The sequence below is a fragment of the Charadrius vociferus genome, unplaced genomic scaffold (assembly GCF_000708025.1).
Source record: "Charadrius vociferus isolate BGI_N301 unplaced genomic scaffold, ASM70802v2 scaffold139, whole genome shotgun sequence".
Taxonomy (NCBI): Eukaryota; Metazoa; Chordata; class Aves; order Charadriiformes; family Charadriidae; genus Charadrius; species Charadrius vociferus.
Window position 1 is genome coordinate 1,528,863 of NW_009650169.1, and position 19,093 is coordinate 1,547,955.

A 19,093-nucleotide genomic window follows, 5' to 3' on the forward strand; every position below is an offset into this window, starting at 1 on the left:
TGTTCAAGGCCAGGTTGGATGGGGCTTGGAGCAACCTGGGCTGGTGGGAGGTGTCCCTGCCCAGGGCATGGAGGTTGGGACTAGATGATCTTTAAGATTCCTTCCAATCCAAACCATTCTAAGGAATGATTCTAAGGAAGCCCAAAAGACAGCAGCACTTGAGCGTACCAGTTGTTTTGAGCAGTAACTTCACCATAGGAGTGCAGTTTAAATCCTTCCATCATGTATGTGAACCAAGACTTTAAAGTCAGATTTACCATCATTAGGAATTACTGAGGCTAACATTCAGCCGTTGGTCACCTGAAATTCCAAAGGAAGTGTTTTTGAAGCTATTGCTTTTTAGTAAAGACACACTTGGTCAAGATCCAGTTACCTTTAGAACCTTTCCCCTTGTAATGGCTTATTTTAATACTCTTTAAGTAAACTTGTTGCCTTGCTTCTCTGCTAATTTATTTTAATTATTAGTATTTTATGTTTTTTTAGTTTTGGGAAGTACCCAGGGTGTTATTTTTCTGCCAAGTGGGAGAAAGAAATTTCCTTTTGTTTGGTGAATGTCCCCAGCATGGTGTGATATGTTTGTGGAAGGTTCTTCTAAAGCTGCCAATGGTACTTCTAAGGAATTCTACCCAAACCTGTGGTATTAAACAGTCCTTCAGGTTGTATTTTTTAATGGTTTTATGTTTTCAGTTATAAGTGGTGACATTTTCATTTGGTTTTGCAGTATGTTGAGTGAGCTATATTTAGTATAAAAAAACTCCATGATCTTTATGTTAGCATGGCTGCAAAGATTGGGAAGAATGGTCTTCACAGAATGGTTTTGCCATTTTTAAGATACAATGTGTTCTAACACACTAGGTAACAAAAATAACTAAGAAGAGTTCTTAGTTCTCTCTTCTTCCTTAGCTAAGTTGTATTCTTACAAATAATCACATAATGCTAATTTATATTTTTTTTTTTTCTGCAGGATATGGTCTTCATTGCCACCGAGCTATCATCACCATCTGCAAACTAATTGGCATTGAAGACATGTACGCCAAGGTTTCTGGATCCAAAAACTTGATTAACATTACCAGAGCTCTCTTTAAAGGCTTAACACAACAGGTGGGTTGCACTGGTAGGGATACTATATGTTAGGTCAGGGGACAGAACGGGATTGATATTTTAATAGTTTGTGGTCAAACAGTTTATATGCAAGGCTTAAAATGAAGTAATTTTCCAAAGAGCAAACAAAATCAGCATGTGAATAATTCCTCAGCAGCTGTATGAAGTTGTCCAGTCGGAAGGAGCTGCGTGTAACTCTGCCTGTTCCACACCCAAGTGCTTCCAGGGCACATCTGAATTTCCGGGCTTTCAGTCATAGTGGTTTTGGTGACATTTGAAATATCACGGGCAGAGGAAGTTGTGGCCCAGCTTCGGTTGCTGCTGCTTGGTTATCTGCCTTTGGAGTTTCATTGCCTAAGGACTCAACGTCACAGCTGCTTCTATCACTAGTATAATTAAGATCTCCAAAATAAATCAGGGAGGTGGTGTCGTTTCATCTAACTCAAAGTGCTCACAGTGGAGATGTCTCTGAACCAGCTTCTGTAGTTGATGGAAAGATCCAACATGAGCATTTCATCTGACTTCCTTTGAATGCCAGGTTTAGGATGAGTCAGCCTTTGGATATTTCTAGTTATCTCATTCGGTCGTAGAGTCTTGGTGGAGTCTTGGTAGCTGCTGGGATTTAGCTGCTTACATTCCCAAAATAGCTCTGCAAAGCTATAGTTGTCAAATCTGTCGCCCCGTCCTGGCCAACTTTCTCAGTTTAGCTTTGGGAGAGGGTTATGATCCTCTTTGCCCAATGAGATAGTTACAGGTGCTTATCAGTATCTGAGGTTAATCAGACTTGAGGAATCTGTCATATATTTTCGATGCATTGTCTCTTGAGTTTTCCACAGAATGAACAGACGAACAGAAAAAAAGCGTGCTGTAATAGATTGTTGCTTTGACAGATGTGCACTTGATGTATTTACTGACCGCCCTGAATGGGAAAAATTTCCTGTTCCCAGTAATATTATTTATTATTATTTATTCTGTAAATTCTGAGTGTTAACAAAACAACTTGTATGCAAGGAAGAGGTAGAGTTGAAAATAATGTTAAATTCATGTGATTATATTAGCTAATATTACCTGTCAGGGCAGTAATAAGCACTTTACTGTTGTCAAAGCAAAATTTCTGTTTAGATAAAGACATAAAACTGGCACGTTACTGACATGCCAACATGCATCCTTGTTAGCGGGATGTGCCTTTTCTGGCCAGATACTTTCCAGAAGCAAGTTCCTCTAGGATGACATTGTAATGCTAATATATTTGCGGTCTAGTTAACTGAATTCCTGCTACTCATGTAATTAGCTCATTTGAAACCCATGAGGATGAGCCTGACGAGTCATTTATTTTATGCAGTTTAGACTGTTTATTAGTAAATTACTTTTTTTTTTTTTTTGCCTACCCTGTATACTATGTAGAGTTTGACCTGAAGTAAATCAACATTGTACATCGTTACTTTGATTGTCTTTTCTCTTTCCCACTCCAGGAGACCCACCAACAGTTAGCGAACCAGAAGAGTCTCTGTGTAGTTGAGTTCCGTGAGGAGCAGGGCCCTCTGCCCATTGTCGTGGCACTGCCTGAGGGGACTGTCCGCGAGGATCCCGAGCCTGAAGATGAGGTTCCAGACACAAAGCTGGAGTGGAGTGATGTGAAAGAAGCTCAGGGAATGAAGAAATCTCCCTGGGCGAATGTCAGACGAACAGCATGGTAAAAGCTTTGGTCCCTCTGTCTCTTCTGCTCAGAGATGCAACTGGGAAAGCCCAACCCAAATGGATGGGTTGTCTAGGCTTATATTTCAGAGGAGGGCACCAGTACCTCTCTCGTGCTGTTCATATCGCTGTTTAGTAACACTGTTTGCTTTCCCAAAATTATTCTGACCACTGTTTGACTGGGGACGTTCAGATGGAAGCAGCTGGTGAAGCAGACTTTGTCTTCAAGTATGCATTTACTCGATTCCTGAATATGATGTTTAATCAACAGACTCCATGTTTCTTTCACAAGCTCTTGGGAAACTACTGAAAAGATAAGGTTGTGAAAGCAATAAAGAATCCTCGGAATGAGTTCAGTGCAGGTTTGTTGGGGTCTTTTTTGCAAAATGATGATGTCTGGGAGATCTTGAAGCAGGCAGCAGTAGTGAGAGTTAATGTGTGCGCTCTCCATCTCACTCACTAGGCTCACTCATTTGAGCTGTGAAAGTAGTAGTTGTGTGCCTTCTTGGGGGGGGGAAGGAGGGCAACGTGATGGTGGGCAACAGCTGGAGTTGTTCACACACTATTCGTGCAAGTGGCAGAGTTCCCCAAATGAGGCAGAGCCCAAATATCCGAGGACAGCCACCCCACAGTCTCCTGTGGGATACTGCAGTGTGTTGACTGGCGTTGGAAGTCCAGTCTGAAACCTGCAATCCAGCCTTTCTTACGGTGCTCTCCTCATGTGCTGGGATAACACCTAACTTCATTTTATGCCAGTTTGCTACTGAGCACAGTAGAGTCTTGGACCCTACCCAGAGCTCAGGAAGTGCTACAGCTGTCAGAGGGTTAAAGGAGAAGGAGCAGGTCCACAATACACACTGGCCTCTGACCGGAGGTGGAGTGAAACCCTTCGCGTAGCAGATCTCCAGCTGAAGCACACATAGGTGCATGCCAGATGCTAGATTAGCTCTCTGGTTGGAGGATCAATCACCCACATCCCACCAGAAGACTCTGCATCCACATGCTAGGACATAGTGCTGTACCTGTCAACTCCGTCCTTTTGTCTTGGGCATGGCAAAAGAGACAGTGGAACCAAACCCAAACAATGTTTTATCACTCTAGGCTGTAAAACAATTGAGGAGTTAACTTCTGTGCCTCCCAGTCAGTGAGGAGCAGCTGAGGGAACTGGGTTGTTCAGCCTGGAGAAAAGGAGGCTGAGGGTGACCTTATCACTCTACAACTCCCTGAAAGGAGGTTGTAGCGAGGGGAGTCGGTCTCTTCTCTCAAGGAACAGGCGATAGGACAAGAGCAAATGGCCTCAAGTTGCGCCAGGGGATGTTTAGGATGGATAGTGTGAAGAAGTTCTTCACTGAAGTATTATCCAGCACTGGAACAGGCTGCCTGGGGAAGTGGTGGAGTCACCATCCCTGGAGGTATTTAAAAGCCGTGTAGGAGTGGTGCTGAGGGACAGTGTTTAGTGGTGGTTTTGGCAATGCTGGGTTGATGGTTGGACTTGGTGATCTTAAAGGTCTTTTTCAACCTAGAGAATTCCATGTTTCTATGCCAAAAGATGCTTGTACCACCTGTTTTACTTCAAGACCAGCCTGGGAATTTACATTTGAAGTTCTGATGACATGTAGACATGTAGAAGCAATATTTTGCATTGATTTCAGTGCAGGTTTCCAAAGACAGCGGTTGCATATGTACAAACAGGCATGGCAAATTTAATTCAGTTTTATCTCACTCTGGTAACGAAAATTCTAATTCCTAGGCCAGGCCCACGGAGCTGTTAGCTGAAGACTTTATTCCTATTTGCCAGCTCAATCTAAATCCACCTTCCATAGGATGCAAAGTGTTCCATTTGCAAACTTCCTTCTAAGCAGCGTATCAAATGACCGTTGGAGAATGTGCACTCGCATTTAGCTTGCATCTTCCTGAGAAAAATTAAGAATGTTGAGCAAAATCAAGAATGAATAAATCTAGCCTAAAGGAATCAAATCCTGCTGCATTTTGACGACTTCAATTTGCCTCGGTCCTTGCAGGAACGGTGAGCTGAAGTGAGTTGGCTCTGCCACTGACCCAATTCTGGCCTAGGAATGGTGATGGTGCCACAGGAGATCATACAAGGCCACTGCCGAACAAAAATTGGGGATGTGGATGATGTCAAGGTCTCCAGCAATGCCCCATCTGTGTAGTGAGATGGGATGGCAGAATTGGGCAGGTCCTTGTGTGGTCTTGGGAAGGGCTGAAGAAAGACAACCTGTAGGGACCTTGCACGTCCACCTTGTATGCTAGTAGAAATGAGGAGCTGCAAGGTAAGGAAGTGGTAGGGTGAAATGTCATTTGCCTTTTCAGAACTTAAAGAAAGTAAGGTAGTAATCACCAACCTCCCTCTTTCACCAAGGTCTGCGCCCTAGCTACACTTGCATCTGCTCCCATGAGGGTCTCCAGGATGGCTCTGCCTTGCTCTGCTCTCGTGAGGAGGCTTAGGGCTTTTCTCAGACCCACAGGACAACTTACGTTGGAGCGCTTCCATGAATCAGGAATAAGGCACTTCCATCCCTGTCTTCAAAGCAAATGGAGTTTCAGTACTTGAATCTGTGAGCATAAGGGAGACCAAGGAGCAGGAGAGAGGCCATGGTCTTGGTGTGAAGATCAGAGGTGGGGAATGGACCACAGCTGGATGAGGTTCATATATGTATAGATGCTTTTGTAAATGTTTTACCCAGCACACAGTTTGCTCACCACTCACAGATAAAGCTGACTGTAAAATGAGAAACATCAGAAACTTCTGTGTTTTCCATGGAGCTGGCCAAACTTTTCTTTAAGTTTCTTTTTGTTCAGACAAAGCAAATTCTTCTGCAATTCAGAAGGTGGAAGTGCTTCTACCTCATTGCATCACTGGAGGCAAGGTATCCAATATACAAATATTTGGGGAACAGCTAACATTGCTGTTAAGAAGCTATTTAATGAGCAAGAGCAACCAAGATAACAATCTGGGCATAGTTAATGTGTGATGTGTCTGTAATCATGTTTTTATCACAGGACCTGAGGTTTTACCTGCCTTCAGGTAGATAGTTTTAACTGAAGTCTAATTGCCTGCTCTCTATAGAGTAGATGCCTGCAGACCTCCTTGTTTTGCTGGGGAAGCTGGAGAAGAACAGAGATGGAAACTCCGGTTACCATGCCAGTTGAAATCTGGTGGTGGCTGTGGTTTTTAACAGCGTGACAGGACGTGTAAGTGCTTGGAAAAAAGGACTGATTTGTGGCTTTTTAAATGGGCTGCTACATCCAGCGTGTCCAGAGAAGTGCAACGGAGCTGGTGAGGGGTCTGGAGCACAAGTCTGATGAGGAGCGGCTGAGGGAACTGGGGTTGTTCAGCCTGGAGAAAAGGAGGCTGAGGGGAGACCTTATGGTTCTCTACAACTACCTGAAAAGAATGTGTAGTGAGGGGCAGTGTCGGGCTCTTCTCCCAAGTAAGAAGAGATAGGACAAGAGGAAACGGCCTCAAGTTGTGCCAGGGGAGGTTTAGGATGGATATTAGGAAAAAGTTCTTCACCGAAAGTGTTAATCAAACATTGGAACGGGCTGCCTGGGGAAGTGGTGGAGTCGCCATCCCTGGAGGTATTTAAAAGTCATGTAGATGTGGTGCTGAGGGACATGCTGTAGTGGTGGACTTGGCAGTGCTGGGTTAACAGTTGGACTTGATGATCTTAAAGGTCCCTTCCAACCTAAATGATTCTATGATCTGCAAGGGAATCCCAAGGATGGGGAGGATGACTGAAATGGCATGAGGAGAATGCTGTTGGAGATGAGGTGCCAGTCTGGGGGGATCTGGAGATGTCTGAGCACATGCAGAGCCTGGGATGGAGCAGTTCCATACAGCTCTGCCAGCGAGGACTGCCTGTGCCTCATGGTCAACGAACTGCAAGGGCTAACCCTCTACAAGCAGCACTCGGCAGAGCGAGCTGTCTCACATTCTGGGGAGCCATGCTAATATACAATTAACCCCAGACAAGTATTTCCATGGGAGAAGGATGAAGCCTGCAGTGTTCATCATGCCCAACGTTTCCAGTGGGATGACAGCAAATCCTCAGGGCTGCCTGTGGGGACAGGACCTGGTGCACGAATGGTAGATGTTTTGTAGGTCCTGGGAGATTCTCTGAGCTCTGGGCAGCATCTTTCCCTTTCAGCAGCATGGAGGTGTGCTGTTTTCCAGGCAGCAACCTTGGGCTGCCCAGCTTGTGGGTCTCCATGGCTGTATGGAGGCGATCGGAGCTCTGGGCATGATGGGCAATGGAGACCTCAGGGTGCTTTTTTAATTTTCTTTTTCTCTCTTTTTTTTTTTTTTTTGGTCTACTTTCCACCATGCAGGGAACATGCATATCGCTGCAGGTCACCTGGCACCTGGCAGGTGCCATGCCTGGTGGAACAAAGCCACACCTCAGTGTGTCATTGTCCCATGCTGGGTGCAGCAGCCCTGTGCCGAACAAGGGAGACTCACTCACTGCAAGCTCTTCAGCTGCATGGGATTGAAGCCAGGGGCCACACTGGGAGGGTTTCAATGCTGCCTTTCTATCTGTTCATTTGGATGCTCTTGACCTTGTGGTGGCCCTTCTCTCTGCCTAGCTCTCCCTAGGCTTGGCTCGGGTTATGCTGGGGCCATGGGGCATCCCTCCCAATACCGCAACCTTGTCTCAGCCCGCGCCCCAGCTGCAGCGGGGCCGATGAGCACTCCCATGCCAGCAGCACCCGGTTGGTTTTTTTTTCTAGTGCCGGTTTACAACAAGGTTACACTAATGCTGGGGAGGGGAGGAGGAATCTCAGCAAACCAGGTGGGGCCAGAAGGAAAGGGATGAGCAGGTGAACTAGTGCGGACTGGTGTAAACTGGTGTGTGGCAGGGAAGGGAGAAGAAAAGGGCAAAACAAGGCAGAAAGGAGGGGAGGAGACATGGGAGCCCTGCCAAGACATAGGCTGTAAATGTGATGGGCACAAGGTGCAGGGACATGGATGTGAGGGGACAGGCAGTGCTGCTGGGCAGAGGTGCTGGCCACACATGGGGGCAGGAGGTTCACAAGATATATGCCATCCCAGGGTCCAGGGTACGATGGCATATGTCCACCTGTGTAAATAGACCCAAACAGAAAGGTGTCTGTGTTTTATTGCAAAATTCAGGGCCATTAAGAGAAGCAGGGCAAATCTGGGCACCAGCCCTCCCTCCACACACACCCCATGATGACGTGATGCTGAAACCAGTTTCAGCCGGCGCACGTTAAACCTTCAGAACTAAGTGCCATTGTCCAAAGTGGCTGTGAGTTCCCTCCTTGTTCTGAAAAGGGGTTTCTTTTTCCACCTCTGTTGCAATCAGCTTGCTTTTTCTCCCACTAACACAAGCAAAACAGGTCAGGCTGGTTTTTCAGCAAGGAATAAATGAGAAAAAAAAAAAAAATATGTTTTCCTCGTGTTGCAATTAAAAAACTTCAACCCAAATTCACGGTCACAGCTTAAAAGTCACCCCCTGGATCTGAAGCAAGAGAGATGCCTCCAAGTCAACTTTTATTTCCCTTCCGTTCCTGCAGCCCAGGAACTTTAGACTCAAAATGGAAGCGTTTTTTGACCCACAAGCTGGAAGGCCTAATTTGGTACCTCTGTTTATGAGGCAACTCTAACATCTGAAAACGCCATTTGTTGGGTCTAAACCCCATTTAAATTAATTCACTGTCATGGTTTAACCCCAGCTGGCCATTAAGTACCACGCAGCCGCTCACTCACTGTCCCTGGTGGGATGGGGGAGAGAGAATTGGAAGGGTAAAAGTGAGAAAAACTCGTGGGTTGATAAAGACAGTTTAATAGGTAAAGCAAAAGCCACACACGCAAGCAAAGCAAAACAAGGAATTCATTCACTGCTTCCCATGGACAGGCAGGTGTTCAGCCATCTGCAGGAACGCAGGTCTCCATCATGTGTAATGACTACTTTGGAAGACAAATGCCACAACTCCAAATGTCCCTCTTTCCTCCTTCTTCCCCCAGCTTTTATTGCTGACCATGATGCCGTATGGCATGAAATATCCCTTGGGTCAGTTGGGGTCAGCTGTCCTGGCTGCATCCCCTCCCAGCTCCTTGTGCCCCCCCCAGTCCACTCGCTGGTGGGGTGGGGTGAGGAGCAGAAAGCTCTGTGCAAGCGCTGCTCAGCAATACCGAAAACACTCCTACATTATCAATGCTGTTTTCAGCACAAATCCAAAGCAGAGCCCCGTACCATGAAGACAATGAACTCTATCCCAGCCAAAACCAGCACACTCATTCAAGTTAACACTCTGGAGTAATTGAAGCATCTACATAAACATCATCATGGAGATTAACCTTGAGTGAGGTTAGCTTCTGGCCCTGGCCACAGGCTCCCCTTGCCAGCAAAGCCCTCCAAATTCATGCCCAAGCCTGTGCCTCCTCCTTAGGCATTGCCCTGTCCCAGTGCAGTGCTCCCGAGGCTGTACAGGGCTGCGTACAGCAAAGGGCAAACAGCAAAAATGACTCTGTCTAGTTGCAAAAATGACAGTAAACCCATCTTTATTAGTGCCATAGTGGTGTATGCGAGAGCAGCCGTGAGCCAAAGAGAAGAGTTGGATGCCTCTGCTTATTCTAATCACCCATGCAATTTTCTCCTTCAGTCTACCATGCACCTTCTAAGTGGTATTTCGCAGGGGGATTAAAGACAGTGGTATTTCCTGGCATTATGGTCGTGCCTCATAATTCAGCAATACCCTGCAGGGACTGCAATAACTAACATTGCCCCTGAGGCAAGTTAAATATCATCCCTGTTTCTCATCACGAGTCAGAGATGGCATTTCCAGAAACGGCATAAAAAATGTTCTTTTGGCATAGCAGGTTTAGGGAGAGAAACAGGCTTACATGGACTGGCGGCAATTAAAATGACCCGCTTTCATACTCTTGCTCCTTCATGCTGGTTGTCCAGGCTTCCCCTAATAGCAATACCAACCCTGGAGGCATAAAGGTGTGGTTCGGGGAGATTTTAGCACTCTGAACCCAACTATATTATTCTTTTTAAAGCTAGATGTTTTTTTCTATTTGCACCCCAATTGCCGGCATCAAACTGTACCCAGCCCAGAAGAGACTGAAGGGAAACAGATGGTGCCAGGATAGAACTTTCCTCTAGCAGGCTCTTTGTCTTCATTGCCATGGTCCCACATAAAAAGCTGCTTGTTTATAGTATATACATTTAAAAAACAAAACCCAAACCCAGCCTGGAAACTGCAGTCGTCAAACAACTTTTGCGTTCGTGGGGTGACCACAAGACACGCTTGTGAGGGGAGGCTCTTAGGATGATTTCCATCGCAGGAGCGAGTACACCTTATGGATCACGTACATCAGGGTAGCTAAGAATGCAAATACCTACGATGGAAAAACACATCAGCCAGTTAACTTTTTATTATATGGTATGAGTTCCTGCACTGAGCAAACACCTCGCGATGCATTAGATGCCTATTGACTCTTGCATGTTTGGAGACATTCATGCGTAGTAGGACTGGGACTAGTTTCTCTCCCCCTCCCCAAGTAAAGATTTGCCCTTGAGGCCACTCCACAGTCACCTCCTCCCCTTCCTTCCCCCTGCTTGCCAGGCACTCACCACAGCAGCAATGTTCTCCTGGTAGATGGTCATTATCAGAGGGCTGGTAGAAAACAAGCCAATGCTATAGGTGAAGTAGGCTTCCAACACAGCAGCACTGAGGTAGAAGAGAGCCGCCGTCTCCTGGCAGATGACATCCTAAGAAAGAAGGCTCACACGGTCATTTCCAAGGAGGCAGCACATTGTGAGGGGTGGGGAGGGGGAAGGAACCCACCCAAGCAAACCCCAGCCTGCAATTTGGAGGGCAGGAGCAGCGGAGGAGACTGTTGTCTACCAATGACACCAGGGAGGGAAGAAGCCCTGAGGTTTATCACTTCCACTTACTAAGGTGATCCAGGAGCTGCTGCCCCCGTGCGCTCCGCAGATGTAGAGGCACAGGAGGGCGGTGGTCATGACGAAGCAGAACACAGAGACAAACATCACCCAGCCTTGCAGCATGGGTGACGGGACCTTCGAGGATGCCACCAGGATCCAGACAAGGCCTCCAAAGATCTGCAAGTGAAAGTGAGAGGAAAGGTGAGCGTGGGATAAATTGGCTTAGGCAGAGCAGAGCCAAAAGCCATGCATGCCTCTGGCACTAGCACTGCGCATGGCAACAGCCCAGGGATGCCTTGGAGTTCTTCCCAGCCTCTACTTGAAACTGGGCATTTAGCTGGGAGCGTCTGCCTCTGACCTTCACCCAAAAAAAGCCTCCTGGTGTCACTGCCATTCACACCCTCCCCACATCAGTGGGCTCGGGAGGCTGGGTCAGACACTTTTGAAGGCTGGTTTCGATTAACTTATTCCCGAAGGGCATGTTTGCGTCACACCTAGTGTGGCAAATCCCTGAAAGGAGCAGTGTCAAACACAGCTCATCTGTACAAACATGCGGCCTCCTGAAGGCCACAGACATGGCCCTAATGAAGGCCACGTGCAAATGTCTCCCTGAAAGACGAGAGAACAGGTTGAAGAGAGGTAATACAGCCAGTTTTACTCTCTGAGGGAGGGGAAATAAGGTTGAGGCTTCCAGCTCCTCCTGGGAAGGGGGACTTGTATTGCTGCTCCAGCTGTTCGGGTCATCCTTTGTTGGCTTACACCAGCGCAATGCAAGGTCCCAGCTGCTGGTCAGGTAGCAGGTGGGACCCCATCCTTCTCAGCCAGCCTTGGGAGTTTGCTATGGGTTTTCTGGTGGGATGGGGACCACAAAGACAGCTATATCTAGACTCCATCCTTTCTCCCCCAGCAGATTCCTCCACAAGAGGATGAGAGCGTGATGTCCAGTGCTGTGGAGTGTCCAAGCAGCAAGTGGTGTCTTTGCACTAAAATGCACTCAGGAACTTTTTTCTGCTACAAATCAGTCTACTTGTTTCTTGAACCTGAGAAAAGTTTAGCTTATGCAGCATCCTATGATGCAGAGCTCGTCAGCTGAACCCACACTGTGTGGAGACCACTGCTGCTGCGGGGACCTGTCCCTCATCACTGGTTGGTCTTGATTTTGCAGGCAAATCTCCAGAGGTAAGAGATACTCAATGACTCTAAGAGCATTCTGGTTGCCAGTGTATGCCAGGCCAGCCTTTGCCAGCATCCAAGTGCCAATTCATACGAATCAGGGCACTTCCATTTCCTTGGAGGCATTTTGCAAGTGGAGAAAAAGTTTTCTTATTTACGGTACTCAGAAAATGTCACATCATTTGTGTCACCCCACAGTTGTAAGAAAGTTCACTGGTTCCACTGCACGAATCAATGCATTAAATTAATGATGTGGTTGACACCTTGCAAATATCTGAGTGAAAATAGGTCTTCCAAAGTGCTGCTCTTTTGGTGCCTCTTGTAACAACCAAAGACAGATGCTTGAACACTAATCCAGACCCTGTAATATCTCATGTGGTGACACCATGAGTGCGTTGCAGCTAAAGATCCTGGAGAACACCTTGCAGTTGTTCCATTAAAATCCAGCACAACCGGGGTGAGATATGAGGTTGGAGGGAGCAGTATCACTTCTCATTTCTTACCACTCCCCACCTCTCCTTCCTGCAGGATGTGATTTCTCACTCAGGCAAGTTATGTTTGACGTAGTTAGATTACTGGCTGGTTTTATGGTGCTGCTGTTCAGCAGACCCATAAAAATGAGGAAAGTTTCAAAAGGTTCTCAATAACAACCCACAGCAGGTTGGGAACAGCAGTCTAAGAAAAAAAATATGTTTTAAATAGCCTTTTATAAAGCAAACATATCTGTTTTCAGCTTGTTTCAGCTTTTCCACATAGACCTGGATACCCATTTATGCTTAAAGCTCTTCAAATAAAATAGGTTACAAGAATTAAACGCAGCCTTACAGAATAGAAATGGTAGTTCTTAATCAGCACATCCAGATGTGGCAATCACCTGAGCTGCAGGCAGGACTTTCTGGCATTTGAAATGCCGTTTTTTTTTGTAGTTACCATATTAACCCATCGCAGGCAACCGCAGATTCCACTAAGGATTGAGAAACTCTTTATCCTTCTGAATGCTGTGATTCAAGGCAGCCGCCTCCTTTGTACACAGATAATGCAGCTGCACAACCTAGAGTCACACACCTTCTCCGGAGATGGAGAAATCCGGTTATGCTGCATTCCTCTTTCCCCTGGTGGTTCCTGAGCCTTTAGGATGCACATTTCCAGATCTTACCCAAACCAAAGGATAGGGTGCTTATTTTTGTCTCATTAAGCAAGCTGCCTTGATAAATCCCCTGGAGACAGGAATTACAAACCAACAGTTCAAGCCACAGTCGGTACCTGTAAGGATGGCAAAGCCAACAGCAAGCTTGGCACCAGGACTAACGCAATCCAGTGGCAGGGGTGGCTGGCAAGTGTCACCCACCCAGAACCTCCACAGGGGACTTTGCACCCTCCTTCGTGCAACTGTAGGAAACCTGGGTCTTGCTTTCAGGGCCTGGGCACAGAGACCAAGTCCCCAGAGCATATTTGGAGGAGTTGAAGCAAAGCCTTTCCCTACTACACATCGGCAACACCTGCTGTCACAAGGAGAATTAAGTAAATGCTGGAAATCCCAAGAGCATGGCTTGAGTTGTGTGACAGGGAAGGATTTAGTCCCAGATGGCAAAGTTGAACCTTTTAGCATGAAATAATCTGAGTGCCACCCTCCAACACTCAGCCAAACCCTTCTGTGCTGGAAAAAAGTACTCAGGCTTTGGAGAAAGCATCTCAAACTGTTGTGAGAAAAGCAGATTTCGTGGGCAGGGGCAGAAGACACAGGAAAAAGGTTCTAATTGAAACTTTCCATTTTTAGTCAGCGCTCACAGCACCTGCTTTGCTGTGTGCCAAATACATTAAGATTACAATTTTCTCCTGCTCAATGAAATTACAATATGGGAAGAAGTTACAAGGTACTTGTTCATCCTTGGCTCACCCACTCTTGCCCACACACCCAGGTCCAGCACCCTGCTCCTCCAGCTCAGGACCCTCGCAGCTGAGCAGCCCAGCTTTGGCATCTGGAGCTCTTTGCTGCCACAAACAACTACCTCAGCCAGCCTTTACCCCCCGCTTTAAGCAAGCAGTTTATCCTCTGCCTGTATCAGCTGCTAAAATCATCTTCCAATTAATTAACCGGCTCAATTTGTCAACATAGTTTAAACCCACCAGCAACCATTTTGTCATTGTTAGGCAGAAAATTATGAAAGGTTTTCAGAGACACCACAGAAATCCCCTGCAGACAAAAGGAGAGCTTCGGAGCCCCCAGCTCCGGATGGGTTTTCTGTGCGGGTGAGCCAGGCATCAGGGGCTGCCCCCAGCCCCCCCTCAGTGGCTCAGAGACCTGGCGTGGCTCCTGAGACACATGCTTTGTGTCAGGTCTCATCCCTCCAGCACCTGCAGCATGAAGTCGGCTGGACACTCCACACACACCGTCTGCCCTCCCCAAAGAAAAGGTGGCACTCACGAGTTCAGGGATGAAGAGCACATCTGGGAAAGTCGTCAGAACGGCCAGGCCGCTGGGCAAAGAGGAGGTGGAAGCTGCTGAGGACATCGTGAGCCTCTGCCACGGTGACTTGTCAGGTGCTGTGGCTCTAGCTGCTGGAGGAAGCTGCCAAATGCAGGATCCTTCCCTCCCTCTCTCTCTTCCTCCTTCCCTCGCCTTCTTCCTGCTCTTCCTTCTTCCCTCCCTCCTTCCTGCTGGCAGGTGAAGACAGCTGTGAATGGCACAGGTGTGGCCAAACCCTGTGACCAGGGGTGCCTTGGTGGCTGTCGGGGAGGTTTTCGGGAGATGTGAGCAGTCCCTGAGGCATTTGTGTCTCTACACAAGCTGAGCACGCAGGGCAAGTCCCTGGGCGGTGGTGGGTGGCACTGGCTTACATCTGAGGACAATAGGGAAGACCTGTACTCACCCAGTGGGGCAGCCTCTCATCCCCTTTATTTGCACAGTAAGTCACCTTGTCCCCCGCCCACATGAGCTGGCCACAGCAACCCTCACTAGGGCAGCAGGAGGCCAGGGCAAGCCAGGACGTGCTGGCTATTGGCAAACCGCGGGGCTGGGGGATGTCTCACAGGTGGAGATTCAGCCCAAGACAAGGGCAGTCGAACTGCAGGGCAAACCACTTCCATCACCTCAGAAGCAGATTGGATATGCCAAGGTAACAAAAATGACCCAAAATAATGAGATTTCCCAAGGCATTTGGCTTCTCTTTTTTTTTTTTTTGTTTTGATTTTTTTTTCTTTAGTCTGGAGGCCATGGGAGTTAGTCATTTCCCTCTCCTTAATATGGTGTGTTTACTTCTTTTTAATGTGCTTACTTGGATAACCAGTAAAACCACACAACTCTGGGAGCTAAGGCCAAAGACATGAAACATCAGGAAAATAAAAGGAGCAATGTGGCAATGCATGTTGCTGTGAGTGACCCATGGAAGATGTGCCCATTTCAGCCAGACCCTATATACGCTGCTTGCCCTTCCGCAGCTGCTCCCATGCACAAGGCTTGGTGCAGGTCTGGAGCAGAAGGTAGGACTGCCTTGCTCATAGGATCATGGAATGGTTTGGGTTGGAAGGTACCTTAAAGACCATCTAGTTCCAACCTCCCTGCCATGGGCAGGGACCCCTCCCACTGGACCAGGTTGCTCCAAGCCCCGTCCAACCTGGCCTTGAACACCTCCAGGGATGGGGCAGCCACAGCTTCTCTCGGCAACCTAGGCCAGGGGCTCACCACCCTCATTGTAAAAAATTTCTTCCTTATATCTAGTCTAAATCTCCTCTCTTCCAGTTTAAAACTGTTCCCCCTTGCCCCATCGCTCCCCTCCCTGACCAAGAGTCCCTCCCCAGCTTTCCTGTAGCCCCTTTAAGGACTGGACGGGGCTCTAAGGTCTCCCCCGAGCCTTCTCTTCTCCAGGATAAACCACCCCAACTCTCTCAGCCCGTCCTCAGAAATAGGCTCCGGCCCTCGGATCATCTTCATGGCCCTCCTCTGGATGTGCTCCAACAGGTCCATGTCCTTCTTATGTTGGGAGCAGAATTCAAATAGAGTTTTTTTCTGTTATGACTGATTTTTGACTGGTTTTTGTTAAGAAGCTAGTCTATAAGGAGGAAGTCAATTACTACGGACTAATTCTAAGAAAATGCCTCTTGTATTGAGAGCCACCAGCTAAACCAAGTCACACGTTTGCAATAGCGTGGCAACTCCCAACAGTTTTGATAGTTGATTTTAGTAACATCCTGCTTCCCAATTGACAGCGGAGGACATGAAACAACATAGGAGAAGCCATACCTTCAAGAAATTCTATTCTAATAACAAGGAAAAAAACAGTTCTTCAAAGCTTACTCAGCCCTGATGAACTGCAGAGAGCACTGGTGCCTCAGAACCCCATTGCTTGTTCCTCGTGCCCACCACTGGTCTGGAGCTGTCTGTGCAGCTCTGTGCCTACACTCCCACCGCTTTCTGATCTCCCTGTTTGCGAGCTGGTCTATACGTCTGCCACTTAGGTAAATTCTTATACATATGTATACCAATGTAATACATATACATATACTCACAGCACATGTAATCTCATTAAAGAAGCAGGAAATTAGGTAGATAAAGCAACAACACTCTCCAACCTTTATAGAAAGAAGTCATGAGTCCCCTGTGTGGTACATGTGGCAGGAGGTGGCCAGCATGGACTCCGCATTTAAGTGAGAAAAGGTCATGAGAAACAAAACCCACAGAATCATCCACTTAAATTGTCTCGCTTTAATGGACTATTAAAAGCAAAAAAAAAAAAAGGGGGGGGGGGATGTGCCCCAGTATTTTTCAGATGAGTTTCATGAAATCTTTTAGGGAAGAAGATGGGGTTCTGCACAGGAATGTTATGAAGGGAGGTACATTTATTAGTCTCTGTCTAAAGTAACAGCCCGTACGTACCATTTAAATTGCCACATTCATGACAACACTGCCAACCAATTTCTTGTTAAGGTTTGGCTGTGTCTCATTTTCCCTGGTTCTCTCTTCTGGGCTTCATTACAACCATTTTACCTTTTCTTTCTTATAACCAACTGCAGGGGGCTTTGGTTTCGCTTCGGATGACTTGGTGGGGAGGAAGAAACACTGTCTACATCCATTGTCCCTGTTACTTCTCCACCCACCCGCCCCATTTTTCTTTTATCACTAAGCAGCTTCCTCCAGCTGACAAGTAACACAATGACACCTTGGAATATGACAGCTCCTGTCCAGGAAGGATTTATAAATGCTGCAGACAAGTCTGCTGGCTCCACAGATGGAGCAGCTTTTACTGGCATAGTTCCAATTATTTCCCAATGTTCAGTCAAAGCCTTTCTGTACTGCGCTTTAGGTTTTGCCACATTATGTCTGGAGAGAGCAAATTATTTATTTTAAATTTGAATGCTGAGGCAGCAGTACAGGCAGGAGAAAAGACATGAAGTCAACGCATGGGTTGTGTTTCACATTCTTTGTTACTCAACTTCAAGGGTTCTTTCTAAAACAGGAACGATTTCATTAAATTGATGTAGGCTTCTATTGCATTTCTTACGAGTTACTGTCTTACATCTCAGACTGGCAAGCCAAACTTCCGGTTAACTTCTGAGGTTTCAGAACAACCCTTACAGTGTTAAGCTACGGTTTTAATTTGTCACATTTCATATGAACTTGGTTGTTTGTTAAAACATTGTTTGTTAAAACAAACTTGGGGTTAAAACATTTGATGACATACCTTGGCGTGATGTTGGTTTTTAGATTCAGATCACACTGAGATTCCTCCCAAAGCAGTACTAATGGATTTATGGAATAAACTCTAGCCAGAGTGAGCCCAACCATAGGACTACCCTTGACTCAGCCTGCTGAGTTGTGCTACGTTCCCGACTCGCTGGAAAAACACTGGAGAGTCTGGGGAGCATCCAAGTGGTCTTATCTGTACCCCAAACAGAGTAGTTAGTTTCAATCAATAGTCAAATATCCTGAGTTACAAGTTCGTCCCTCCAGATGAATAACAATATATCCTGCTGTTAAGGAAAAAATACAAGCACCGGAAAATATGCCTAAACAAAGACAAGTTTCATCTACCAGTATAGAGCAGCTTGAATATGGCTTTGACTTTTCCAGTACACTGCTTTGGTCACACTTCACTTTTTCAGCCCTGGTGTATCAGTAAGAACACCTCATCTATCGTGCAAAACCAAGATTTATTTCTAAGTTTGCTTTTGTGATTACGTATCTAACTGGGAGCCCCCGGTGATAAAAAGCTCTTTCTTCTTACAAAGTAAAGGCTCCTGAGAGCAGCCTAAAGAGCTGTTCACCACATACAACACAACACCCATTACAACACAAGACTTACCAAACCATACATGCCACCATGATGGGCTCCTCCAGCGCGGTGTGGGGAAGGGCTCCTCCGGGGCGGCGCAGTAAAGGACTGCAAGAAGACCTGGTACAACATCCGTGATTTTAGCGAGATTCAATGGAAGTGATGGTTGCTCCCTCAAAAGAAGAAAACACCCATGATTACCCCTTTGGTGTCCCTCCTTTCCCCGTTTGGCAGAAGCCCTTCTGGCCATGCTTCCCTGTGCCTGTCATAACCACCGGCCAAACAGCCATAAAGCCACCCTGTTCAACCCAGCCCTGAGAAAAGACCATGCTCTTTGGGCAGCCCCTCGCATCGCCGGGCTTTTCTCCTGGGTTTTCCTCAGGGCTGTTCTACACTCAGCGCACGTCAGTGGGGCGAAAGATGGAAAACAGGGAAACACCAGAATGCAGGAGTTTTGTGCAGCTGTTTCTGGAAGAACTGAAGACCCAGTTCTGCAAGGACCTTAAGCCAACCCTGCACGTCAGTGGGAGTTTTGAGGACCCGGATTTGCTGCTGAAACAGTGAAATGCTGAACTTTCTGTGTTGCACTTGTAATGGGCATACCTCAAAGTGGTTGGCAAATACCATCATTTATGTACGTGGAGTGTTTTAGAGGTTAATAGAAGGCTTCTGGATAGGTATTTTTGTCCCCTAAGGCTGTAACTGGTTGTTGATATGTCTTTTAAATAAGGTGTCCATGAGACACTGTCTCTGCGGATCCCACAACGTGGACTTGGCCTGTGCCGAACCAAAGCTGTGTGTGGACACTGAGGGAAGCGGAGATTTCCGCATGCTCCATGACGCCATTTGACCCAGATTGTTCCCCAGTTTTATTCCTTGATGGTTTGGCTGCAGCAAGTCAACATCGGTTGACAC

The 19,093-nt window shown here is 46.9% G+C and overlaps 2 protein-coding genes across 4 annotated transcripts in view; one reads left to right on the forward strand and one right to left on the reverse strand.

The window, feature by feature from the left end:
- MRPS5 (mitochondrial ribosomal protein S5) overlaps positions 1–2,798 on the forward strand; it is a 193,389-nt gene extending 190,591 nt beyond the window's left edge. Inside the window, exons 10-11 of the mRNA XM_009892523.1 lie at positions 965–1,101; positions 2,574–2,798. Of these exons, the coding sequence (XP_009890825.1) occupies positions 965–1,101; positions 2,574–2,798 (362 nt within the window). The remainder of the gene's footprint in view (positions 1–964; positions 1,102–2,573) is intronic.
- A 7,313-nt stretch (positions 2,799–10,111) lies between these two features.
- On the reverse strand, positions 10,112–14,421 carry MAL (mal, T-cell differentiation protein). 3 transcript variants are annotated; one of them, XM_009892508.1, is made up of 4 exons: positions 14,335–14,421; positions 10,746–10,913; positions 10,422–10,559; positions 10,112–10,186 (listed from the first exon to the last, which is right to left on the reverse strand). In XM_009892508.1, exons 1-4 carry the CDS (start codon positions 14,419–14,421, stop codon positions 10,112–10,114), a joined length of 468 nt encoding a protein of 155 aa, XP_009890810.1. The 3 variants fall into 3 exon arrangements, with proteins under 3 accessions (XP_009890810.1, XP_009890811.1, XP_009890813.1); XM_009892509.1 differs by lacking the exon at positions 10,422–10,559; XM_009892511.1 differs by lacking the exons at positions 10,422–10,559; positions 10,746–10,913.
- Between the last annotated feature and the right edge of the window lie 4,672 nt (positions 14,422–19,093).